Source organism: Schistocerca piceifrons, chromosome 8 (assembly GCF_021461385.2).
Source record: "Schistocerca piceifrons isolate TAMUIC-IGC-003096 chromosome 8, iqSchPice1.1, whole genome shotgun sequence".
Taxonomy (NCBI): Eukaryota; Metazoa; Arthropoda; class Insecta; order Orthoptera; family Acrididae; genus Schistocerca; species Schistocerca piceifrons.
This window is the reverse complement of record NC_060145.1, coordinates 122,631,621-122,657,089: the sequence shown is the minus strand read 5'-3', so window position 1 is coordinate 122,657,089 and position 25,469 is coordinate 122,631,621. Positions and strand designations below refer to the sequence as shown.

General features: G+C 46.4%; 1 protein-coding gene across 1 annotated transcript in view; it reads right to left on the bottom strand.

Moving 5' to 3' along the window:
- LOC124711377 (serine proteinase stubble-like) overlaps positions 1 to 25,469 on the bottom strand; it is a 368,137-nt gene that overhangs the window by 110,736 nt on the left and 231,932 nt on the right. Inside the window, exon 5 of the mRNA XM_047241429.1 lies at positions 18,096 to 18,218. Within this exon, the coding sequence (XP_047097385.1) occupies positions 18,096 to 18,218 (123 nt within the window). The remainder of the gene's footprint in view (positions 1 to 18,095; positions 18,219 to 25,469) is intronic.

Below are 25,469 nucleotides of genomic sequence, written 5' to 3'. Positions count from 1 at the left end.
GGAAACCACAGTGAAAATCCTATGACATTTTGCACAGGTGTGTTGGGCAGTGTCTCTAGTTTGCCCATCGATCGCGTTACGTCGTTCTTTTTTAGTTCTGAGCACACAAGGAGCACCTAAAGATACCTAGGACAATAGTGTCTCCCACCAAGTAGGAGGGCCTGGTGAGAAATTACGCCTGAAGCTATGCAGCCAACATTACATAACTGTCGTGCGTTTTCTTCTTCAAGACAATTCTCAGCCGCATTCTGCAGGGGCAATGAAGATGCTCCTGCATCGTTTTCAGTTGGAAATGTTTGATTACCCACAATACAGCCCGTAATTGTCTCCCTCTGAGTTTCATCTCTGCTCACTTGAACTGCTGGCTATGGAGACAACATTTTGGCACAGACAACGAGCTAAAGGCCAGTCTAGAGAATTGGCGGAGAGAACTGGCGGCTGCCTTCTATAACGAGGGTATTGGAGAGTTGGCACAACGCTACGACAAACGTCTAAGTCGGATCGACGACTATGGAGGTAAGTAGTTGGAAGTTGCAGCTAACTGTTGCAAATAAAACAGTTTTGATTTTCACTGTGGTTTCCATTTCGCGACCTATCGTTCCTTACTTTCCGAATGGCCTTCGTACACTGCTGAAAGTTCATACACGACCTCCGGCTGGCTTCTGCCAGGTTCCGCCAATAACCACTACAACAAAACAGTTCAATGTTAATAGGTGGAAAGACACTCAAACACACAATTTCCGCAGAATGATATGGAATTTATTTGCCGAGTCCACGTAATTTAGTGTACGGTACCTCCAGTTAGCTTGTGGCTCTGTTGTCTGACATTATGTGCCTCTTACTGTCGAGCAACCCCACACAACAAATCTATGAAACTGAGAAATAACAAAACAGTCCCATGCAAACACTGGAACGCAATGCTGATTATTTTAGTCTTTCTGTGTTTGAAAAGTAATACCAACTCCATCCTATAGTAGCGAGGACTTGTCGCCTCAACCTGTGCGGTCTACCAGGCTGAGCCGTGGTAAAAATTGCTGTTTTGAAGAGCGCGCCGCAGCGCGTAGTGTGAAGCAGTCGTTCTCCGTTTTTGGCGGTGGCGCTAGTGTGGCAATCGCGGGAAAGAGGAAAGGTAGCTTGTTCACGTGCATTTAAGGAGCGCTATGAGCTCGCCAGTCGGTCAGTTGGTCAGTCGGGTCAGTGTGGGGCAGTCAGTCTCTGTCTGTCGGCCGAAGCACTAGTAGGTGTTAGGCCGCCAGTCTGCTCGAGTTTGTTCAGGCAATGGTCATTGGCGGTTGGATCGATCGGCTGGTCGGTCTCTCACTGGGACACAAGATGACTTGTCCGTTTTGAGCGTCGGCGCATGTGAGGTTGCCACATCAGTCCAGTGGGCCGCGCCGTATAGCGAGGGGTAGTGGCTTCGCGGCCGACACGAGAGCAACAGGAGCCAACCCACGACATCGGTCCGGCCGGTGCGAGCTGCGACGCCGTGAGACGGAAGATCGGCGTACCTTCCTGCGTTCGTTGAAGCGGCTGGCAGCGGACGGCTCGGGAGAGCGTTTTGGGGGTGCTGCGCCAGGTCTTCGCCAGACATCGCAGTTTATTAGAAGTTAAGTGATTCGTGATATGTTGTTTCATTTACTTGTTAAATTCCAGTTGTTTTCTTGGTCAGTCTCTCGTCCCCAACTTGCTCGTCTGTCTCCCGTCCGCATTTGTTAGGCAGTTAGTATCTATCTGTCTGTCTGTCTGTCGGTCTCCGTACGTTAATAGCTGCCTCTGTCATGTTTGTCGGATTCGGTGTTAGCGAATTTATTGCTGGAAGTGTAACGGCCGAATTCCTAAAATATGTTTTTATCTTGCCTATCATCTTGAGAGGCGGTATATGTGTAATGTAGAGCATGTTTGGCTAACCTTGTATATTTTATGTAAGACTGCATTTCATGGGTTTTATTTAAATTGTTATTTTAGTATATAAAGTTGCCATCCTTCCACTGTAAGAGTTTTTTTTAAAATCAAGTTGTACCTTCGGTGGCAAGTTAATCTTTAATGTTAGTGTTTTGTACCATTTCCATCCCTCCTACGGGGTGCATAGTTTATGTGCTTGTGTGAGTTATTAAAATATTTTTAGTTTAAAGTAATCTGGTGTGTAGAACCGCTCCTCGAAATTGTAGCACTTAGCACTTTCAACTACCAGCCCGAAGAACATCCTTTGGCTTTCTCCATTGGCCATTTTCTACAGCTGCTACTACGACTTTTCTAAAATATATTGCTCCCTGCCAAGATCTTTATATGTTTATTTCTACCAGGTGCTGTCAGTGGGAAAATTACTCGCCCATAAGCCTGCCTAGTAAGCTACAGATCACAACCCATTTAGGAGAATTAGGGAAAGACTGGCCCATTTTCAGGCCGAGCAAAACCACTTCCTCTTGGCTCTCGGAAACTGGCCCTGGTGTCTACAATAACCACAGGACGAAAAGACAGGCGTGTCCAGGATATGACGTGGTACAAGTTAAACAACTCTTCAGAACACACTTTCTCCCAAACATTTGTCCTGAGTGGACGAACTGATGTGGTGTGTTGCTTGCGTCTTTCCCCACAGAATACTTGTAGAAACGCTTAACTGACGAAAAGTCGGATGTTATTGTGAAAGTCCCCACAACATTTCATGGGCGCAACCGACCGACACCTTCAGCTGTGACCGAAGCCTGGCCTAAGCAGGAGACACCAATCACAGATCAGCATTGTATTCGTCCGAGCCGAAGATATCGGTCAGTTGCATCGATGAAATGTTGTGGGAATTTCACAACGATATTCGACGTTTCGCCCGAGAAGCATTACTACTAATACTATATTCTCTACAGTTCCAGTCTTTTCTGAAAAAGAAACAAAACCATCTTGTTTTCATATTTTGAGGAGAAGAATGCACGCTTGCAAGACAATAGCCCCAGAAATCATTCCAGTGTGAAAAATTGGGTGATACTCCGGACAGCACGCAGTTATCGCCTTCTGAAAGTACAGCTTTTAAATTTTCCCGCGTTCCGATTGTTTGTCATTTGCTATGCCGCACTGCAACCGCGCAATATCCGAGTGCGAAGTAACATACAGCAGAGTGAAAACGGGAGCCCTATTTGCGGGATTTCGAGGGCGAGTGGAGAATTAGAGGTGGACACATCTGCCCAACTAGTTTTTAAATACTGTTCGAGAGTACATTTTACTCTACTCGAAAAATAGGTAAGCTATGTGAGTATGTAATGTCAACCTCATGCCCAAACACATTGAATATTGTTTGAACGACTATCCTTTCCCCGCGGCTTCGCCCGTGCATGCATTCGATACGTGTTGAACACAACTCCTCTTCCCCGTGTCATCTCTTCCTCCCACCTCTGTATATCTCCTCCTCCCACCTCTATTTCTCCTTCCACTTCTCTCTTTCCATCTCCTCCACCCCATTTTTGACCATATACCTTCCCTCTATCTGACCATATCCTCTTCCCCCTACATTCATCTCTGCCTCCCCTTCTTCTACCTCCTCTCTAGCCCTCCACACCTCCCACATGCCTCATGCCTCTACCCTTTCTCCCCTCTCAATGACCATTTCGTGCTCCCTCACGCTCTGTCTGTCACCTTCTGCCTCTACTGCCATTCTCATTGGCACATGTAACTTCTGCGATATATTTCAATAAAGCAGGAAGGTAATACTCCCACAACACGACTGTCATGTAGGACCGACTACATAACAGAGGCTTGAAAATCATTTATTTGACTCTGACGTACAGGCCGCCATGCAAAGGAGGTTGATAAAGCAGGCCGATACTGTCAACACACTATATACCTATTGTGCAAGACAGCCTATACACCAGGGACTGCAAGAACACGATTTTGCTCATGTATTCGTTGGTATTGCAGCTAGGAGGTAGAAACCCCACAGTGGTGTTACTCATGGGGCCTGTTGTTTCCTTGGCAAATTTGGTTGAAATCGATCCAGGGATTTGGGAGGGGACGCCAGTTGTACACACATACAATATATATATATATATATATATACAGGGTGACTACAGTTTTTTGGACATATATTCAGAATGGATAACAACAGACTAACCAAGCGGATATTCACATTACTCAATAGCTACAAATCCAATCCAGCATGGTTCATAGAGACTGAAAAGGACATTGAAAATGCTGGAGTTACAATAGACACAATAGAAAACAGAACACATTGCAGAAAGGCAGTTCAAAAGGCAGAATTTCAGGAGAGAGAGAAAATAACTAGACGAAAGTGGAATCAAGAAGAAAGGGAACAACACTCTAAAAGGATGAAGGAAATTTGGAAAGTGAAGAAATCTAATACAATGAAGAGTAGCCAAAGTTGATTCATCGTACCCTACAAATGGGTTATTCGAAAGAAAAAAAAAATACAGGGTGAGTCACCTAACATTACCGCTGGGTATATTTCGTAAACCACATCAAATACTGACGAACCGATTCCACAGACCGAACGTGAGGAGAGGGGCTAGTGTAACTGGTTAATACAAACCATAAAAAAATGCACGGAAGTATGTTTTTTAACACAAACCTACGTTTTTTTAAATGGAACCCCATTAGTTTTGTTAGCACATCTGAACATATAAACAAATACGTAACCAGTGCCGTTTGTTGCATTGTAAAATGTTAATTACATCCGGAGATATTGTAACCTAAAGTTGACGCTTGAGTACCACTACTCCGCTGTTCGATCGTGTGTATCGGAGAGCACCGAACTACGTAGGGATCCAAAGGGAACGGTGATGGACCTTAGGTACAGAAGAGACTGGAACAGCACATTACGTCCACATGCTAACACCTTTTATTGGTGTTTTTCACAGACGCACATGTACATTACCATGAGGGGTGAGGTAGACGTACACACGTGGTTTCCGTTTTCAATTACGGAGTGGAATAGAGTGTGTCCCGACATGTCAGGCCAATAGATGTTCAATGTGATGGCCATCATTTGCTGCACACAATTGCAATCTCTGGCGTAATGAATGTCGTACACGCCGCAGTACATCTGGTGTAATGTCGCCGCAGGCTGCCACAATACGTTGTTTCATATCCTCTGGGGTTGTAGGCACATCACGGTACACATTCTCCTTTAACGTACCCCACAGAAAGAAGTCCAGAGGTGTAAGATCAGGAGAACGGGCTGGCCAATTTATGCGTCCTCCACGTCCTACGAAACGCCCGTCGAACATCCTGTCGAGGGTCAGCCTAGTGTTAATTGTGGAATATGCAGGTGCACCATCATGCTGATACCACATACGTCGACGCGTTTCCAGTGCGACATTTTCGAGCAACGTTGGCAGATCATTCTGTAGAAACGCGATGTATGTTGCAGCTGTTTGGGCCCCTGCAATGAAGTGAGGACCAATGAGGTGGTCGCCAATGATTCCGAACCATACATTTACAGTCCACGGTCGCTGTCGCTCTACCTGTCTGCGCCAGCGAGAATTGTCCACGGACCAGTAATGCATGTTTCGTAGATTCACTGCCCCGTGGTTTGTGACACCCGCTTCATCGGTAAACAGGTAGAACTGCAACGCATTCTCTGTTAATGACCATTGACAGAATTGCACTCGATGATTAAAGTCATCACCATGTAATCACTGATGTAGCGACACATGAAACGGGTGAAAGCGGTGACGATTCAGTATGCGCATGACACTACTTTGACTCAGTCCACCGGCTCTCGCAATGTCCCGTGTACTCATGTGTGGGTTCATGGCAACAGCAGCTAACACACCAACTGCACCCGCTTCTCCTGTGACGGGCCTGTTACGGACCCGTTAGCGTGCTACGACCATACCTGTTGCGTACAGTTGGCGGTAGATGTTTTACAATGTGCGGCACGTTGGATGCTCTCTGACCGGGTACCATTCTGCATACACCCTGCAGGCTTCAGCTGCATTTCGTCGACACTCGCCATAGAGGAGTATCATCGCCGCCTTTTCAGAGTTCGAATACACCATGGTCTCAGTTCCTACAACACTACACTATCACAGACGTCTGGTAACACGATGTACTACAGTTGATCTGCGTGCGGAGACGAATGCAGAATAACAATAGCAGCAAGCGCTACATGCGGACACTGCGACAGCTAGACCAAACCACAACAGTGCACTACAGCCACACTCGTAAACACGGTCGTTATCGTAAACATGTCCCTGCAGATGCTGCTCGCCGACCGTGGCCCGTGTTTGTTACAACACGCAACTGAACGTCGGAGGTTTCAAGCGTCAACTTTAGGTTACAATATCTCCGGATGTAATTAACATTTTACAATGCAACAAACGGCACTGATTACGTATTTGTTTATATGTTCAGATGTGCTAACAAAACTAACGTGGTTCCATTTAAAAACATGTAGGTTTGTGTTAGAAAACATACTTCCGTGCATTTTTGTATGGTTTGTATTAAACAATTACACTAGCCCCTCTCCTCACGTTCGGTCTGTGGAACCGGTTCGTCAGTATTTGATGTGGTGTGTGTGTGTGTGTGTGCAGCTATACCTAAGCAACCGAACAACTGTTGAATGAAAATTATTTTCAATTTAGAATTTAATTTTTCCAATCATGAAGAATAGCACGTCCATTGTAAAAGTAAACAATGGCAGCTTTAAAACCGGAAGAAAATAATGCACAACAGTTATATTAATAATTACGTAGCTCTATTCTTTAACGATAGAATAATTTATTTCATTCATTTATACCGAGTTTTTGAATAACAACATAAAAATGTTCAAAGCAAAGTGTTCTCTCTCACCGCATACTTTGACAGTGCGCAAAGCACGTTTTCAGCCTCAAAACAGTACACATCAAAAAAAGTTTTTCGTCACCCACCCCGGTTCCCAGAACTCCTGAAGATAGACGTTAGCAGTGGATATTGTATCACAGACACAGTCCCTATGACTGTTCAGAGATGTCACTAAACCCGTCCAAAGATGTAAACAACCAGGCATGAGCAGCGCCTATTAGACAGAGGGGGTCCGACAATCCAGGCGTCTCGGAGTGAACCAAAGCGCTGATGTTCGGACATGGAGGAGATACAGAGAGACAGGAACTGTCGATGACATCCCTCCTTCAGGCCGCCCGAGGGCTACTACTGCAGTGGAAGACCGTTAGCTACGGATTATGGCTCGGAGGAACACTGACAGCAACGTCAGCATGTTGAATAATGCTTTTCGTGTAGCCATAGGACGTCGTGTTACGACTCAAACTGCGTGGAATAGGCTGCATGATGCGCAACTTCACTCCCGACGTCTATGGCGAGGTCCATCTTCGCAACCACGACACAATGCAGCGCGGTACAGATGGGCCCAACAACAAGCCGAATGGATCGCTCAGTACTGGCATCACGTTCTCTTCAACGATGAGTATCGCATATGCCTTCAACCAGACAATCGTCGGGGACGTGTTTGGAGGCAGCCCGGTCAGCCTGAACGTCTTAGACACACTGTCCAGCGAGTGCAGCAAGGTGGAGGTTCCGTTCTGTTTTGAGGTGGCATTATGTGGGGCCGACATACGGCGCTGGTGGTCATGGAAGGCGCCGTAACGGCTGTACGATACGTGAATGCCATCCTCCGACCGATAGTGCAACCATATCGGTCACTGGCGAGGCATTCGTCTTCATGGACGACAATCGCGTCCCCACCGTGCACATCTTGTGAATGATTTCCTTCAGGATAACGCCATCGCTCGACTAGAGTGGCCAGCATGTTCTCCAGATATGAACCCTGTCGAACAGACCTAGGATAGATTGAAAAGGACTGTTTATGGACGATGTGATCCACTAACCACTCTGAGGGATCTACGCCGAATTGCCGTTGAGTGGGACAATATGGACCAACAGTGCCTTGATGAACTTGTGGATAGTATGCCACGACGAATACAGGCATGCATCAACGCAAGAGAATGTGCTACTGGGTATTAGAGGTATTGGTGTGTACAGCAATCTGGACCACCATCTCTGAAGGTCTCGCTGTATAGTGCTACAATATGCAATGTGTGTTTTTCATGAGCAATAAAAATGGCGGAAATGATGTTTATGTTGATCTCTATTCCAATTTTCTGTTCAGCTTCCGGAAGTGTCGGAACCGAGGTGATGTATTTATTTCAAAAATACACTCCTGGAAATGGAAAAAAGAACACATTGACACCGGTGTGTCAGACCCACCATACTTGCTCCGGACACTGCGAGAGGGCTGTACAAGCAATGATCACACGCACGGCACAGCGGACACACCAGGAACCGCGGTGTTGGCCGTCGAATGGCGCTAGCTGCGCAGCATTTGTGCACCGCCGCCGTCAGTGTCAGCCAGTTTGCCGTGGCATACGGAGCTCCATCGCAGTCTTTAACACTGGTAGCATGCCGCGACAGCGTGGACGTGAACCGTATGTGCAGTTGACGGACTTTGAGCGAGGGCATATAGTGGGCATGCGGGAGGCCGGGTGGACGTACCGCCGAATTGCTCAACACGTGGGGCGTGAGGTCTCCACAGTACATCGATGTTGTCGCCAGTGGTCGGTGGAAGGTGCACGTGCCCGTCGACCTGGGACCGGACCGCAGCGACGCACGGATGCACGCCAAGACCGTAGGATCCTACGCAGTGCCGTAGGGGACCGCACCGCCACTTCCCAGCAAATTAGGGACACTGTTGCTCCTGGGGTATCGGCGAGGACCATTCGCAACCGTCTCCATGAAGCTGGGCTACGGTCCCGCACACCGTTAGGCCGTCTTCCGCTCACGCCCCAACATCGTGCAGCCCGCCTCCAGTGGTGTCGCGACAGGCGTGAATGGAGGGACGAATGGAGACGTGTCGTCTTCAGCGATGAGAGTCGCTTCTGCCTTGGTGCCAATGATGGTCGTATGCGTGTTTGGCGCCGTGCAGGTGAGCGCCACAATCAGGACTGCATACGACCGAGGCACACAGGGCCAACACCCGGCATCATGGTGTGGGGAGCGATCTCCTACACTGGCCGTACACCACTGGTGATCGTCGAGGGGACACTGAATAGTGCACGGTACATCCAAACCGTCATCGAACCCATCGTTCTACCATTCCTAGACCGGCAAGGGAACTTGCTGTTCCAACAGGACAATGCACGTCCGTATGTATCCCGTGCCACCCAACGTGCTCTAGAAGGTGTACGTCAACTACCCTGGCCAGCAAGATCTCCGGATCTGTCCCCCATTGAGCATGTTTGGGACTGGATGAAGCGTCGTCTCACGCGGTCTGCACGTCCAGCACGAACGCTGGTCCAACTGAGGCGCCAGGTGGAAATGGCATGGCAAGCCGTTCCACAGGACTACATCCAGCATCTCTACGATCGTCTCCATGGGAGAATAGCAGCCTGCATTGCTGCGAAAGGTGGATATACACTGTACTAGTGGCGACATTGTGCATGCTCTGTTGCCTGTGTCTATGTGCCTGTGGTTCTGTCAGTGTGATCATGTGATGTATCTGACCCCAGGAATGTGTCAATAAAGTTTCCCCTTCCTGGGACAATGAATTCACGGTGTTCTTATTTCAATTTCCAGGAGTGTATATTACTCAAACTAGTGTACAGTACTCCCACTCAGGCATTAGGCAGCTGAGTGGGGAGAAGTGAGTGACAAATAACCGAAGTGCTTGAAGATGTAGAAGCTATTCTTTCAATAGGTCTTTGTACTGTCAGAATCATGGCCCTAATTTTCGCGTGGGATCGATTGTTGGGGCTGACATCTTGGTACTGTGCATTTTTTTTCTCTTTAAAATATGTCATGTTGGTGGTGTTTCCTTGTAAGTGCTACTGACACTGAAGAGCGGAACCATTTAGATGTACCGTGTTCTGCTTTGGTCAATGTGTTTGGACCGTAATTTTTCCTTCATAGCGCAAAATATAATGTAAACTTTTAACCTGGAGACTTTTCCGGGACGTGTAAAGAACGTGAGAAAATCTCAGTAGCTGTCCAGCCTATTCCAGTATCCTTACAGAGTATGAGAGAGAAATTAAAATCATGCTTCCATTTGCATAACCGTGTTGACCAGATAATCACAACTTATAGCAGTTAAGGGCCTACAAATCAATTAATTAAAAATGAAATGGCATTAGTCAATTTATGCAATTAAATTAATTTTTCCAGTATACCGAGTAGAGGACCTATAAATGCAGGGGGAAGAGCAGTTTCTATGTTCACCAATTAATTCAGAAAATTCACAAGATGATAAAAATCTGTAGAAGTTCTGCAGCTGCGACGACGTTTAAGGGTACTAGTCCTGCCCGTATTTGGAGAACTGTCTCCACCACGGGGTCACCAACCTGAGTGCCAGGAGGCGGAGCTGCCCCTCCGGCCGAAAGGGGCAGCAACCATTTGCAATGCTACCTCCAGTCGACTTGGCTGCACGGACCTTTCCTTTTTGGAGGAGGCACGCTGCTGTTCTGTATCCGAGGTGACTGAACTACGGAGGGGCGGTCTCCCAGCCCCACATCGTTGCAGCTCTTGGTCGACTTCACTTCGTTATTAGTACTAGTGAGGGAGTCGACGCCATGTTACTGTACATGTGTTGGTTCCATCACCTTGGAAGGAACTATGTGTAGATTCAGTCAGCTTTAGTCGAGACGTTTGATGAGGAATGCTCCATGTTAAAATGGAAATAGGCTATGTGCCCCACAAGAACCTCCATCAACGCTAAGGCAGTAAGCGTTGCCGCGTTGTCGATTTATGTGTTCGTATGACATGACTCCTCATGACTAACTACTTTCGTTCGTGCTTCTCTGTTCGCAAAATTCACCAATTTTTCCGGTTGTCACCCTCTACAGGGACTGGAGAGGACATCTTTACTCGTATGATCATCACTGTATTTCATGCGTGAAGGCTATTTCTTTTTTTCGAAGTCTGATCGGTTGCGGATTGGAAACCGCGGTGAAAATCAAAAACGTGTTATCTGCAACATTTAGCTACGCCTTCCAACTACTTCTGTACGTAGTCGTTGCTCCGACTTAGACATATGTTGTAGTGTTGTCCCAATTTTCCAACACCCTTTCCGTATAAGGCAACGCCTGTGCTTACCGCCAATTTTCTACCCTGGTCTGCAGCTCATTGTCTGCGCAAAAATGCTGCCCTCACAGCCAGCGGTTCACGTGAGCAAAGAGCTGAAAGGGAGCTATGTCCGGGCTGTATGATGGGCGATCAACCACTTCCCATCAGAATCGCTGCAGGAGCGTTTCTGTTGCAGCCGCAGTGTGCGGCCGAGCATTGTTCATGGGCAAGGACAGCGACTGACGACATTCCTCTTCGCTTGTTCTGCATTTCCCTTCCAAGACGAATTTCTGGAATCACCTGATGCACTAGATGAGCAAGATCTGTTCACACCCGCTTCCTTCTCTGACCACCAGCATCATGAACTTTTGTACGTCTTGCTTCAAAGTTCCTGCACCATTGCCGCACTTTTCTATGACGAGTCACAGTTACGATATGTGGGGCTGCGTGAAATTTGGCGGAACTCCTCAGCCTGGAGAAATCGAGTAACTGCACGAACTTCAGACTTGACGGGAGATGTGACGCGATCGATTGACGTACTAGAGGCACTACCCAACATCTGTGCGAAGCCGGCCGCTGTGGCCTATCGGTTCTAGATGCTTCAGTCCAGAACCGCGCTCCTGCTGCGGTCGCAGGTTCGAATCCTGCCTCGGGCATGGATGTGTGTGATGTCCTTAGGTTAGTTAGGTTTAAGCAGTTCTAAGTCTAGGGGACTGATGACCTCAGATGTTAAGTCCCATAGTGCTTAGAGCCATTTGAACCATGTGTGTAAAGCGTCGGAGTTTTAATGTGGTTTTAATTTCGCAATCGATCGGTAACGGGAAAAAGTAGCCCTCGTATATTTATCTTATCCTACAGCACGTTAGCACTTCGACCTACAGGCTACATTACGGGTTGGCTAAATACCATTTTCTGTGAGAAGACTATCTCGCGTTTGTGTGTTTTTATCGTAAAAATATCTGATTTAATTTTATTTCGCTGTTTTACTGGTCGACATTTTCGCTTCTGTCCCCTTCATTAATTAAGTCTTTAATAGAAGCAATGGAATCCCGTGCTGTAAGTGATAAAAGCTGTTCTCCGTACTGTCCAGGGAACAGAAGATTAGCATGTGAGACTGGTTTTATTTGCTGATAGCCGAACAGCGATAGGTTCCACACCGCATTTCCATTCAACAAACCTACAGCTGCAAACCAAACCAAACTGAACGCCAGGATCAACGATTTCTTCTAGCTTTCCTAAGTTCATTAACCTTTCAGAATTTTAGACTGGCCTCACCCATTATTCTGAAACTCGTAATTTAATAAATACTGTTTGTTATTTCTCTCTGCAGCCAGTACAAGTGAGCCAATTACGGTTGGGAAAATGTGATATCAGGACAAGGAAGTGGACACCGAAATTTTCCGAACAACAATCACCCATGGCACGCGAATTTTTAAGAGACGAGGACGACGCACCCACATCTGTTACAGATACACCTGAAAATGCGCAATGTACACGACTCCCGGAATAAAGTACAATTTTAAAATGCAGCCCGGTGGAATAATACCTTATTTTGAATCGGCAGACATTCTAAAGTAGACGCTAATTTCTAAACCTACAAAATATCAGGAACCGCTATTGAGTTAAGAATCTATAGATATTTTTGATATGCCTACGTATCGTCCAAGTAAAGATCACGAATCGAGATTAGTCTAATTACAGAATGCACAGAAGTCATTCTTCCCACAATCCATACGTGACTGGAAGGGAAAGAAAACGCAAGATGTGGTACAATGGTAAGTACATCTTGCCAGCCATTTCAGTGGTTTCATGTCCATTATAATTATCCGGGATGTTATGCCGTGGTCGGTTGATGAATTCTGAGGTGATTCCCAACGTTTCGTCTCCGACTGCGGGAGACATCTTCAAGGGGGTCCGTAGCTTGATGGAAGGTCCAACACACACACTGGCTCGCTACTGACTGCCGCTAAATTCCGTGTCCGCGCGCCCCCGCGCCGCGGCGTGACGTCACGTGTTTTGAAAACGTCAGTGCAATTGGCCGCTGTCCGTCGCCGTCGATCGCCGTTGCCATCACCCAGTAGTGGACGAGTGGTACACATCTTCTTTAACACCGGCATCCATATACCGTTTAATTTGACGCCCTCCTCCTTTCGGTTGAAATTATTTGGGTGTTTAGCGATTTCGATTGCCTCCCTGTAGAGCCTTTCGTAGTATCCGCTCGTGGCCGCTAGTACTTGCGTCTCCTCGAAACGAATATTGTGGTTCCCTGGCTGGAAAGCATGCTCCGCAACAGCTGATCGTTCCGTTTCTCCTCTTCTACAATTTCCCTTGTGCTCTTCCAAACGTTTAGAAACAGTTCTTTTGGTGGTACCCACATAAACATCACCACAGCTGCATGGGATCCTATACACTCCAGATTTTTCCAGTGGTTTGCAGAGTATGTATGTAGACGTAATGACAGTGTTATAAGATAGTCAATAGAGATGAAAGTGACCGATAAACTCATGAACCATGACACGGGGGGTACCAGCTCCACTCGTCATCGACAGATTTCGCCAGATAGCAGCGAAATTATACTACAAGACTTGGGTTTCTGACAACCCACTTCTCAACCAACTCGGACAAACCAATGACGACCGGGACCGTCACAAACGGCCAGTGGCACTTCTCCACCTTTGAAGAGAGGAGTCTGCAAGAAGAGGACACTGCCCATGAAACTGCCAATCGTGAAGACGCATAAACACTAGAAGCACTTGACGACATAGCCCAAGAATCAGTAGGCGAAACCTCCAATGGGTTAATACTACACACAGACCGGGACGAAATACCCGCAGAAGAGGCATGTGCGGGGTACCAGCTGTGTAGAGCATGGGATCCTGCTCTGGAATTGTTGAAGAAGCAACGGGGACAGCTGCAGCACTCCACAAATAGATAGAACTGAGGGCGTGGACATGGAGAAGGATCCCCATACAGAGTTCTAGGCGCACCAGACTGAAGATGGAACGCCCAGAGTCGGGTCTGACGGACGCGGACCGCAGAGGAAACATCTAGAACCGCAGCGGACCGAAAATGGAACGGCAACGCCCCAGCAGATCACAGTGAGCAGGAGAGGACCACAGGAGGAATGCCTGGTACCACAGACGGGATTCCAAAAACACCAGACCGAGGATGGAACACCCAGGGGCGTGTCTGCCGGGCGCGGACCGCAAAGAGAACAGCCAGGACTGCAGCGGACGATAAAGGGAACGGCAATGCTCGCAGCGAGCCGGCGCGGACCGCAGAGGGAGCGCCTGGTGAAGCGGGGAAGGCCACAGGCATAAATACTGGACCAGGTCCACTCCTCCGCGTAGTCGAACATATAACACACAACATGAACAAATCCACAGGGGCCGTGTTCCTTGGCATCGAAAAGGCTTTCGTCCGACTCTGGCACAACGGACTCATATGCAGACTAAGCGAAGCTGGTTTCCCGGACGGACTCGTACGTCTCATACACTCATATTTAACGAACAGGTGTTTCAACACTAACGTGCAGGATAAACAATCAACACAACATGGTGTCCAAGCTGTAGTACCCCAAGGAAGCATCCTAGGGCCCATCTTGTTTAATCTGTACATTAACGACTTCCCAGCAACACAAAACACGACGTTAGCCATCTACGCGGATGACACCGCCATCCTTGCGCAAGATTGGAAACCGTTGAACATCAATTCACGAATACAGACAGCGCTCAGAACAGCTGAGCCTTGGTTGGAGCGATGGCGTATTAAAATAAACGTTGACAAGTGCGAAGCAGTTCTGTTCACACGTAGACCGAACCTACTGCGCAAACATCAACACTGCAAACCAATAACACTACATACACGCCCAATACGTTTCCGAGAGAAAGTCAGATACCTAGGTGTCTGGCTGGACCGGAAACTTACATGGGGGGACCACATCGAATACGTTGCCAACCGAGCGCACGCGAGGCTCAAACAGCTCTACCCAATGCTCAACAGGGAAAGCACACCCAATAGGAGGGTGTCGAGGTCCATATACATGACACTGATTAGACCTCTGATGACGTACGCAGCTCCCGTCTGGGTATATGCAGCTCCTACACGACTGCGCCGCCTGCAGATCATACAGAACAAAGTGCGACGAGCCGGCCAGTGTGACCGAGCCGTTCTAGTCGCTTCAGTCCGGAACCGCGTTACCGCTACGGTCGCAGGTTCGAATCCTGCCTCGGGCATGGATGTGTGCGATGTCCTTAGGTTAGTTAGGTTTACGTAGTTCTAAGTTCTAGGGGACTGATGACCTCAGCTGTTAAGTCCCATATTGCTCAGAGCCATTTGAACCAAAGTGCTACGAATCCTTAGCAACGCTCCACGCTACACGCGCATCGTGGATCTTCACCATGAATACTGCGTTGATACCCTCAAGGAAATATTCAAAAAACACGCCACACGACTATACAGGAACTCGAGACACTCGAACAATCCTTTCATCCTCACTCTGGAAAACTACGATCACAACCATAGGTGGAAGCACTAGCGGCGAAAGACACTGCTAGCTAGGGCATAGCCACCTATGGTAAACTAACATACGCAAACAAGCCCCTGCGTATCAGCAACACTGACTGGTAATTACCAGCTGCTATTAGAGCCGACCAACAGGCCACAGCAGGGACACCGACGAGCTCGCCCACTGACGCACAAACAAACCGCCAACATTACCTTACACTCTGCATCCGATATATGACCTATCGGACACAAAAACGATAATAAACCTAATTGTTGCAGGTTGGTGACGCTGAACGAGGACTCTACACCGGCAGCCAGCGCCAGCCTCCGAGCAACACAACCGCACGTCAAAGGTATCGACATGCATGATACCCACTACTAACAAAGCCTACCCCTGCACGAACTATCGCAGGCAGCAAGACATCCGCTACTGCTCTTACCACCCGAGGTTTTTTTCCCTTGGCTCTTGCCTTCGCACTTTTTTTCCTCTGCCCTTCAAACCGCTACCTTACGTTCGACTTCTTCGACCCAATCTATCTCCAGATGAGTGCGTATTAATGGTTAACCTTAACCAGACGTACGCAAACATCACAGTACCCACATCCTACGACACCTCACTTTAGTGAATACTAACCCTCGTGCAGAGATGGCAGTAGACCTATTGAGTTGGCCATCATGCCGGTGTGGGCGTGGAGGGGCTCCACCTCTTATATTATATAATTATATATATATATATATATATAGGGTGTTACAAAAAGGTACTGCCAAACTTTCAGGAAACACTCCTCACACACAAAGAAAGAAAATATGTAAATATGTTATGCGGACATGTGTCCGGAAACGCTTACTTTCCATGTTAGAGCTCATTTTATTACTTCTCTTCAAATCACACTAATCATGGAATGGAAACACACAGCAACAGAACGTACCAGGGTGACTTCAAACACTTTGTTACAGGAAATGTTCAAAATGTCCTCCGTTAGCGAGGATACATGCATCCACCCTCCGTCGCATGGAATCCCTGATGCGCTGATGCAGCCCTGGAGAATGGCGTATTGTATCAGAGCCGTCCACAATACGAGCACGAAGAGTCTCTACATTTGGTACCGGGCTTGCGTAGACAAGAGCTTTCAAATGCCCCCATAAATGAAAGTCAAGAGGGTTGAGGTCATGAGAGCGTGGTGGCCATGGAATTGGTCCGCCTCTACCAATCCATCGGTCACCGAATCTGTTGTTGAGAAGCGTACGAACACTTCGACTGAAATGTGCAGGAGCTCCATCGTGCATGAACCACGTGTTGTATCGTACTTGTAAAGGCACATGTTCTAGCAGCACAGGTAGAGTATCCCGTATGAAATCATGATAAAGTGCTCCATTGAGCGTAGGTGGAAGAACATGGGGCCCAATTAAGACATCACCAACAATGCCTGCCAAAACGTTCACAGAAAATCTGTGTTGATGACGTGATTGCACAATTGCGTGCGGGTTCTCGTCAGCCCACACATGTTGATTGTGAAAATTTACAATTTGATCACGTTGGAATGAAGCCTCATCCGTAAAGAGAACATTTGGACTGAAGTGAGGATTGACACATTGTTGGATGAACCATTCGCGGAAGTGTACCCGTGGAGGCCAATCAGCTGCTGATAGTGCCTGCACACGCTGTACATGGTACGGAAACAACTGGTTCTCCCGTAGCGCTCTCCATACAGTGACGTGGTCAACGTTACCTTGTACAGCAGCAACTTCTCCGACGCTGACATTAGGGTCATCTTCAACTGCACGAAGAATTGCCTCGTCCATTGTAGGTGTCCTCGTCGTTCTAGGTCTTCCCCAGTCGCGAGTCATAGGCTGGAATGTTCCGTGCTCCCAAAGACGCCGATCAATTGCTTCGAACGTCTTCCTGTCGGGACACCTTCGTTCTGGAAATCTGTCTCGATACAAACGTACCGCGCCACGGCTATTGCCCCGTGCTAATTCACACATCAAATGGGCATCTGCCAACTCCGCATTTGTAAACATTCCACTGACTGCAAAACCACGTTCGTGATGAACACTAACCTGTTGATGCTACGTACTGATGTGCTTGATGCTAGTACTGTAGAGCAATGAGTCGCATGTCAACACAAGCACCGAAGTCAACATTACCTTCCTTCAATTGGACCAACTGGCGGTGAATCGAGGAAGTACAGTACGTACTGACGAAACTAAAATGAGCTCTAACATGGAAATGAAGCGTTTCCGGACACATGTCCACATAACATCTTTTCTTTATTTGTGTGTGAGGTACGTTTCCTGAAAGTTTGGCCGTACCTTTTTGTAGCACCCTGTATAAATAGGAGTAGTCTCAGGTCGCACGTGATGAAGGTAACGAGCTACGCTACCGAAATTTCGTGCAAGTACGACGCTGATATCCGGCAGAACACCAGACAACCCAAGATGTCAAGCTGTATGTCGTTTGGAAATACGCCGAGGATGAGAAAAGGGTTGCACAGCGGGATGGTGTGGGTACCAGGAAGACCTGAGCGGCCACTCACCTCGCCGGCGGTCTGCGGTCGCCGCTGCCGACTCCTCCGACGGGCAGCACCGAAACCTGGGGCCGCCTCGTCGTCCTGTCCCTGTCAACAGACGAGGGCCGCTGGAAGCCGCTCTCCGACAGCCTGCGCAACACAACACAGCACGGGGCCGCTGCAGCTGCCGCGCCTCAACACACTGGCGATGCGCCACCTAAAATCTGTGTCGTCATGACACTGCAACAACAGTGCTGAACCAGAATGCTGCTGTAACTGATGTTTTATTGTTGGATGTGAGGTACGCCATGTAACTTACGTGTGCATCACAACACCTCAGCATGATGCGGAGAATGGAAGTGCTTGCCACACGTAAGTAAAAACGAATATAGGCGCGAAAACATCGCGAAAAACTGAACTACATTCTAGAAGATAGGTTAATTCCCAGGAAAAAACTTTCTGATCAACATCGGTTGGGCCGGCCGTGGTGGCCACGCGGTTCTAGGCGCTTCAGTCCGGAACCGCGTGACTGCTACGGTCGCAGGTTCGAATCCTGCCTCGGACATGGATGAGTGTGATGTCCTTAGGTTAGTTAGGTTCAAGTAGTTCTAAGCTTCAGGGGACTGATAACCTCAGATGTTAAGTCCCATAGTGCTCAGAGCCATTTGAGCCATTTTGAACATCAGTTGGTTGCAGATGTCAAGCTACCTGTAGTAATTAACACACAGGTGACCCTGAAAATTCATGCACACCAAATGTAAAGGTATTTACAAAAGGAAACGATCTGTTGTTTGAACTAAAGATGCACATAATTTTATAATCATTTAACAAAAATGTTCACATTGCAGAATAAATAAAAACGAAAACCTACTTATGACGGCACAGTGGTGCCGAAACGTGTTTGGGTACTGAGAAAAACGGTGTTTTGCATGACTGGCGGACCTCACATCCAACAATTTTAACTCCAAACACGGCCAATACAAACAGCTGCAAATCAAAATGATGGATGATGTTTTATTGCTGTACGTTATGCGGTAGCAAATAGCCTATTTCAGCTCTACGACTAACTTAACGCTATTTGCATGCAAATAATATTTGTTAACAGTTGCAAATAACAACAACAATTCTTTGATTGTTGACCGAGCGAGGTGGCGCAGTGGTTAGACACTGGACTCGCATTCGGGAGGACGACGGTTCAATCCCGCGTCCGGCCAACCTGATTTAGGTTTTCCGTGATTTCCCTAAATCGCTCTAGGCAAATGCCGGGATGGTTCCTTTCAAAGGGCACGGCCGACTTCCTTCCCCGTCCTTCCCTAATCCGATGAGACCGATGACCTCGCTGTCTGGTCTCTTTCCCCAAACCAGCCAGCCAGCCATCTTTGATTGTTTGACGATACTTACATCCACGCTGCATCGTTGTGCTGTCGCTGCCTTTTGCTCTCTAAGGAACTGCATTTGCAGCCTAATAATATATTTGTTATTCAACAAATGGTTCAAATGGCTCTGAGCACTATGGGACTTAAGTGCTGAGGTCATCAGTCCCCTAGTCTTAGAACTACTTAAACCTAACTAACCTAAGGACACCACACACATCCATGCCCGAGGCAGGATGCGAACGTGCGACCGTAGCGGTCGTGGTTAGAGACTGTAGCGCCTAGAACCGCTCGGCCGCTGCGTCGGCCATTTATTTGTTATTCATATACTTTACTTATGGGGTGGGTTGTTGGGAATGTTAGCTTAACTCTTTTATCGATGGTATTACTGTTGTAGTGTTGACATCTACGATTGACAGCAAATCCAGCAATACAGTGTCGTTACAATTTGTTTATTTATTTGCCTATGTATAATCCTTGTTATGTTATCGTAGTATGTACATCTTATAAGTAGGCTGTTAAGGTTTTTGTGTTGGTAACGCCACGTAGCGCTCTGTATGAAAATGACTGACTGTGCTGTGTGCAGTCTATGGCTGGCTGGACTCAATGTTGCAATATTCGCTTGCGTAGTGTTGGGCAATTGGATGTTAACAGCACGTAGCGTTGGGCAGTTGGAAGTGAGCTGTCAGCAGTGGTGGATGTGGAGAGAGAGATGCCAGAGTTTTGAGAGGTCACTATAAGCGGACGATCTGGACGTGTGTCCTCCAGAAAAAGGAAATTTGTAAAGAAGGATGTCATGAATTGATATAATGAATATTGAATATTATTAAGGTAAATACATTGTTTGTTCTCTATCAAAATCTTTCATTTGCTAACTATGCCTGTCCGTAGTTGGTGCCTTCAGTAGTTAGAATCTTTTATTTAGTTGGCAGTACTGGCGCTCGCTGTATTGCAGTAGTTCGAGTAACGAAGATTTTTGTGAGGTAAGTGATTTATGAAAGGTATAGGTTATTGTTAGTCAGGGATTACTGAAAGTCAGATAGCGTTGCGATATATATATATATATATATATATATATATATATATATATATATATATGTGTGTGTGCGTGTGTGACAGTTTAGTGATATTCAGAATAAGTAAAGAGAGAACGTTTCAATCTTTATCTTCTTTTTCTTTTGGATTATCTGGAATCGGGCTTTTTATTTCTTTCTCATCAGTTTTCTGACTGGTTTGATGCGACCCGTTACGAATTCTTCTCCTGTACCAACCTCTTCATCTCAGAGTCCCACTTGCAACCTAGATCCTCAGTTATTTGCTGGATGTATTCCATCCTCTGTCTTACTGTACAGTTTTCACCCTCTACAGCCCCCTTTAGTACCATGTAAGTCATTCCCTCATGTTTTAACATATGTCCTATCATCCTGTTCCTTCTCCTTGTCAATGTTTTCCACATAATCCATTCTTCTCCGATTCTACTCAGAATCTCCTCATTCCTTACCTTAACAGTCCACCTAATTTTTAACATTCGCCTGTAACACCACAGCTCAAATGTTTCGATTCTCTTCTGTTCCTGTTCCGCAAAGTCAATGTTTCACTATCATGCAATGCTGGGCTCCAAACGTACATTCTCAAAAAATTCTTCCCCTCATTAACCCCTATGTTTGATACTAGTAGATTTCTCTTGGCCAGGAATGCTCTTTATACCACAGCTAGTCTGCTTTTGTCTTCTTCTTTGCTTCGTCAGTCATTGGTAGTTTTACTCCCCAAATAATAGAATTCCTTAACTTTATCTACTGTGTGATCATCAATCCTGATGTTAAGATCCTCGCTGTTGTTATTTCTGATACTTCACATTACTTTCGTCTTTCTTCGATTTACTCCCTGTCCTCATTGAACTGTTCATTTCGTTCAGCAGACCATGTAATACTTCTTCACTTCCTCTGAGGATAGCAGTGTCATCAGCTAATCTTATCATTGATATGCTTTTAGTCTGCATTTTAATTCCAATCTTGTACTAATGTTTTATTTCATCACCGCTTCTTCGATTTATAGACTGAACGGGAGAGGCGAAATATTGCATCCCTGTCTTACTCCCTTTTTAATCCGAGCACTTTGTTCCTAGTTTCTATTCTTGTTATTCCATCTTGGCTCTTGTACATGTTGTGTATTACCCGTCTCTCGTAATAGCTTTCCCCATATTGCTCAGAATTTCGAACATCTTGCACCATTTGACGTTGTCGAACGATTTTTTTTAGTTCGACAAATCCTCTGAAAGAGTCTTGATTTTCCGTAGTCTTGCTTCCGTTATTACCCGTCAGAACTATCTCTCTGGTGCCTTTACCTTTCCTAAGGCCAACCTGATCTTCATCTAACGCATCCTCAATTTTCTTTTCCATACTTCTGCGTACACTACTGGCCATTAAAATTGCTACACCACGACGATGACGTGCTACAGACGCGAAATTTAACCGACAGTAAGAAGATGCTGTGATATGCAAATGATTAGCTTTTCAGAGCATTCACACAAGGTTGGCGCCGGTAACAGCACCTACGACGTGCCGACATGAGGAAAGTTTCCAACCGATTTCTCATACACTAACAGCAGTTGACCGGCATTGACTGGTGAAATGGTTCAAATGGCTCTGAGCACTATGGGACTTAACATCTGTGGTCATCAGTCCCCTAGAACTTAGAACTACTTAAACCTAACTAACCTAAGGACATCACACACATCCATGCCCGAGGCAGGATTCGAACCTGCGACCGTAGCAGTCACGCGGTTCCGGATTGAGCGCCTAGAACCGCGAGATTGACTGGTGAAACGTTGTTGTGATGCCTCGTGTAAGGAGGAGAAATGCGTACCATCACGTTTCCGACTTTGATAAAGGTCGGATTGTAGCCTATCGCCATTGCGGTTCATCGTGTCGCGGCATTGCTGCTCGCGTTGTTCGAGATCCAATGACTGTTAGCAGAATATGGAATCGGTGGGTTCAGGAGGGTAATACGGAACGCCGTGCTGGATCCCAGCGGCCTCGTATCAGTAACAGTCGAGATGGCAGGCATCTTATCCGCATGGCTGTAAAGGATCGTGAACCATGCCTCGATGGGGACGTTTGCAAGACAACAACCATCTGCACGAACAGTTCGACGACATTTGCAGCAGTATGGACTATCAGCTCGGAGACCATGGCCGCGGTTACCCTTGACGCTGCATCACAGACAGGAGCGCCTGCGATGGTGTACTCAACTACGAACCTGGTTGCACGAATGGCAAAACGTAATTTTTTCGGATGAATCCAGGTTCTGTTTACAGCATCATGATGGTCGCATCCGTGTTTGGCGACATCGCGGTGAACGCACATTGGAAGTGTGTATTCGTCATCGCCATACTAGCGTATCATCCGGCGTGATGATATGGGGTGCCATTGGTTACACATTCGGTCACCTCTTGTTCGCATTAACGGCACTTTGAACAGTGGACGCTACAATTCAGATGTGTTACGACCCGTGGCTGTACCCTTCAGCCGGCCGGAGTGGCTGTGCGGTTCTAGGCGCTACAGTCTGGAACCGAGCAACCGCTACTGTCGCAGGTTCGAATCCTGCCTCGGGCATGGATGTGTGTGATGTCCTTAGGCTAGTTAGGTTTCATTAGTTCTAAGTTCTAGGCGACTGATGACCTCAGCAGTTGAGTCGCATAGTGCTCAGAGCCATTTGAACCATTTTTTTGAGTGGGTAGCAGCGCGAGTCAGCGACACTACAACTACTGCAGCTGGCCACCAGAAACGTTACCGAAGGCCAGGAAGGATGAACTTAACATGTACAAGGGATAATCACCGTTCTAAGATTGTTCGAAAAATGCTTCTTAGTTCGATCCTCGAGGAAGGAAGAGTAAGTAGTAGCTATTATGACGTAGACGGGTAACGGTCGGTCCGTAGTGGTGTATAACAGGACACTGACGTGTCGTAGTTTGATTCTGAATTCTCGTTCGTGATCAGCAATAATATACTCTAATAAGCTAATTGAAATTAATTGGTTCAAGATTCGACAGACTGTCTTGAGGTAGGCAGTTTAATCGATTGGATTAGTACTGAGAAGTGTTGGTGTCTGCGTGGCAGCCCAACGTGATTGCTAAATGACCGCATGATAATTTAGATTCGGAATATAGCTAGGTGGGCGTCGGTGTAACGCTACGCACTGTGGATTATAAGTACGGAAATACAGTACGCGATTATATGGTAGATCTGTTGATGAATTTTGAAGAGTAGTTGGTCGTATCGGCTATTAGATGTTGTGGAGGTTTCTATTCTTTGGTTAGGGGTTTATGTGAGTGTTGGAGAACGCATCCGTTAACTATCCAATATTTTAGATGCGTGCACCATAGACAGTGACGCAACTGATGTAATAGCGGGTACAAAGGTATACGGTGTGAGTATCGGCCAATTAGGATTATTATTACGGCGTGTTCCGAGGTATTTGATCAACGATTGAGAACACCTACTGGGGCGAGACTTGCAGCTTTGAGGTTCGGAGTGCTCAACTTTACGTCATTGCACGTTAATATACTGTAGCAGATATCGCGATTGTCTGTGGAAATAGACAGTCTTCGTATATGTTGATGGAGTCAAGGCAGAAAACGATCCAATCAAGAACCATTTTAAGGAGGGACGAACGGTGATAATCTTTACAATTCAAGTTCTGTAATTGATTTAGTAACTTTAAGATGTAGTGGGTACGCGAATGTCAACGCCAGAAGAGGTCTTAGTTTTGATAAAATCTTAAAATAGAATACAAAGTGGCAGTGACACTTAGGATTTTTGTTTTTGTTTTTTTGTTTGTTTTCCGATTCGAAGGGGAATAGTTTATAAACAGCACTTGAACGAACCACTATAAACTGTGACCATTCAGATTTTCAAGATAAAAATAAAGTTGTTTAACTATGTGAACGTTTAAAACTGTGTTCTGCGTACGTCACTTCCAGTACAGAGAAAATACTAAAGAAAGTTTTCGTTATTTTAGTAAAGAGAAAGAACGAGACAAAGAGACTAAGATAAAGAAAGAAAGAGAGAGAAAAAGTGATTTTTTTCAGAGTTGCTTTAAGGAAAGGTAATTATAACAAAGTTAATCCCATTTCTTGGTCTTGGCAAGGACAAAGAATATAGTGTTACGTAAATATAAAAAACCAAAGATTTAGCTACACATTATTTGAGGAACACATAATAATAACTGTATTGAGTCGGGCTTGGGCAAAACAAGGAATCTATGGAAAGCAAAATATAGTGCAAATACTTAAAGAGAAGCAACATTACGCAAGAATAGGTTCGCAATAGGTTTGGAACATTGGAATAAAATGATGAATTCTCAGGATGCGAGTAATATAGTCGCTGATTCGTAACGGAATGTAAGTAAGACGTAATAATAATATCGTTTCTTCATCTGAAACTAATGGCATACAAATACATAATATTTCATGAAAGTATAATACGCCTATAGGATTACGAGGTGCATTCAAGTTCTAAGGCCTCTGATTTTTTTTATAATTAACTACTCACCAGAAATCGATGAAACTGGCGTTACTTCTCGACGTAATCGCCCTGCAGACGTACACATTTTTCACAACCCTGACGCCATGATTCCATGGCATCGGCGAAGGCTTCTTTAGGAGTCTGCTTTGACCATTGGAAAATCGCTGAGGCAATAGCAGCACGGCTGGTGAATGTGCAGCCACGGAGAGTGTCTTTCATTGTTGGAAAAAGCCAAAAGTCACTAGGAGCCAGGTCAGGTGAGTAGGGAGCATGAGGAATCACTTCAAAGTTGTTATCACGAAGAAACTGTTGCGTAACGTTAGCTCGATGTGCGGGTGCGTTGTTTTGGTGAAACAGCACACGCGCAGCCCTTCCCGGACATTTTTGTTGCAGTGCAGGAAGGAATTTGTTCTTCAAAACATTTCCGTAGGATGCACCTGTTACCGTAGTGCCCTTTGGAACGCAATGGGTAAGGATTACGCCCTCGCTGTCCCAGAACATGG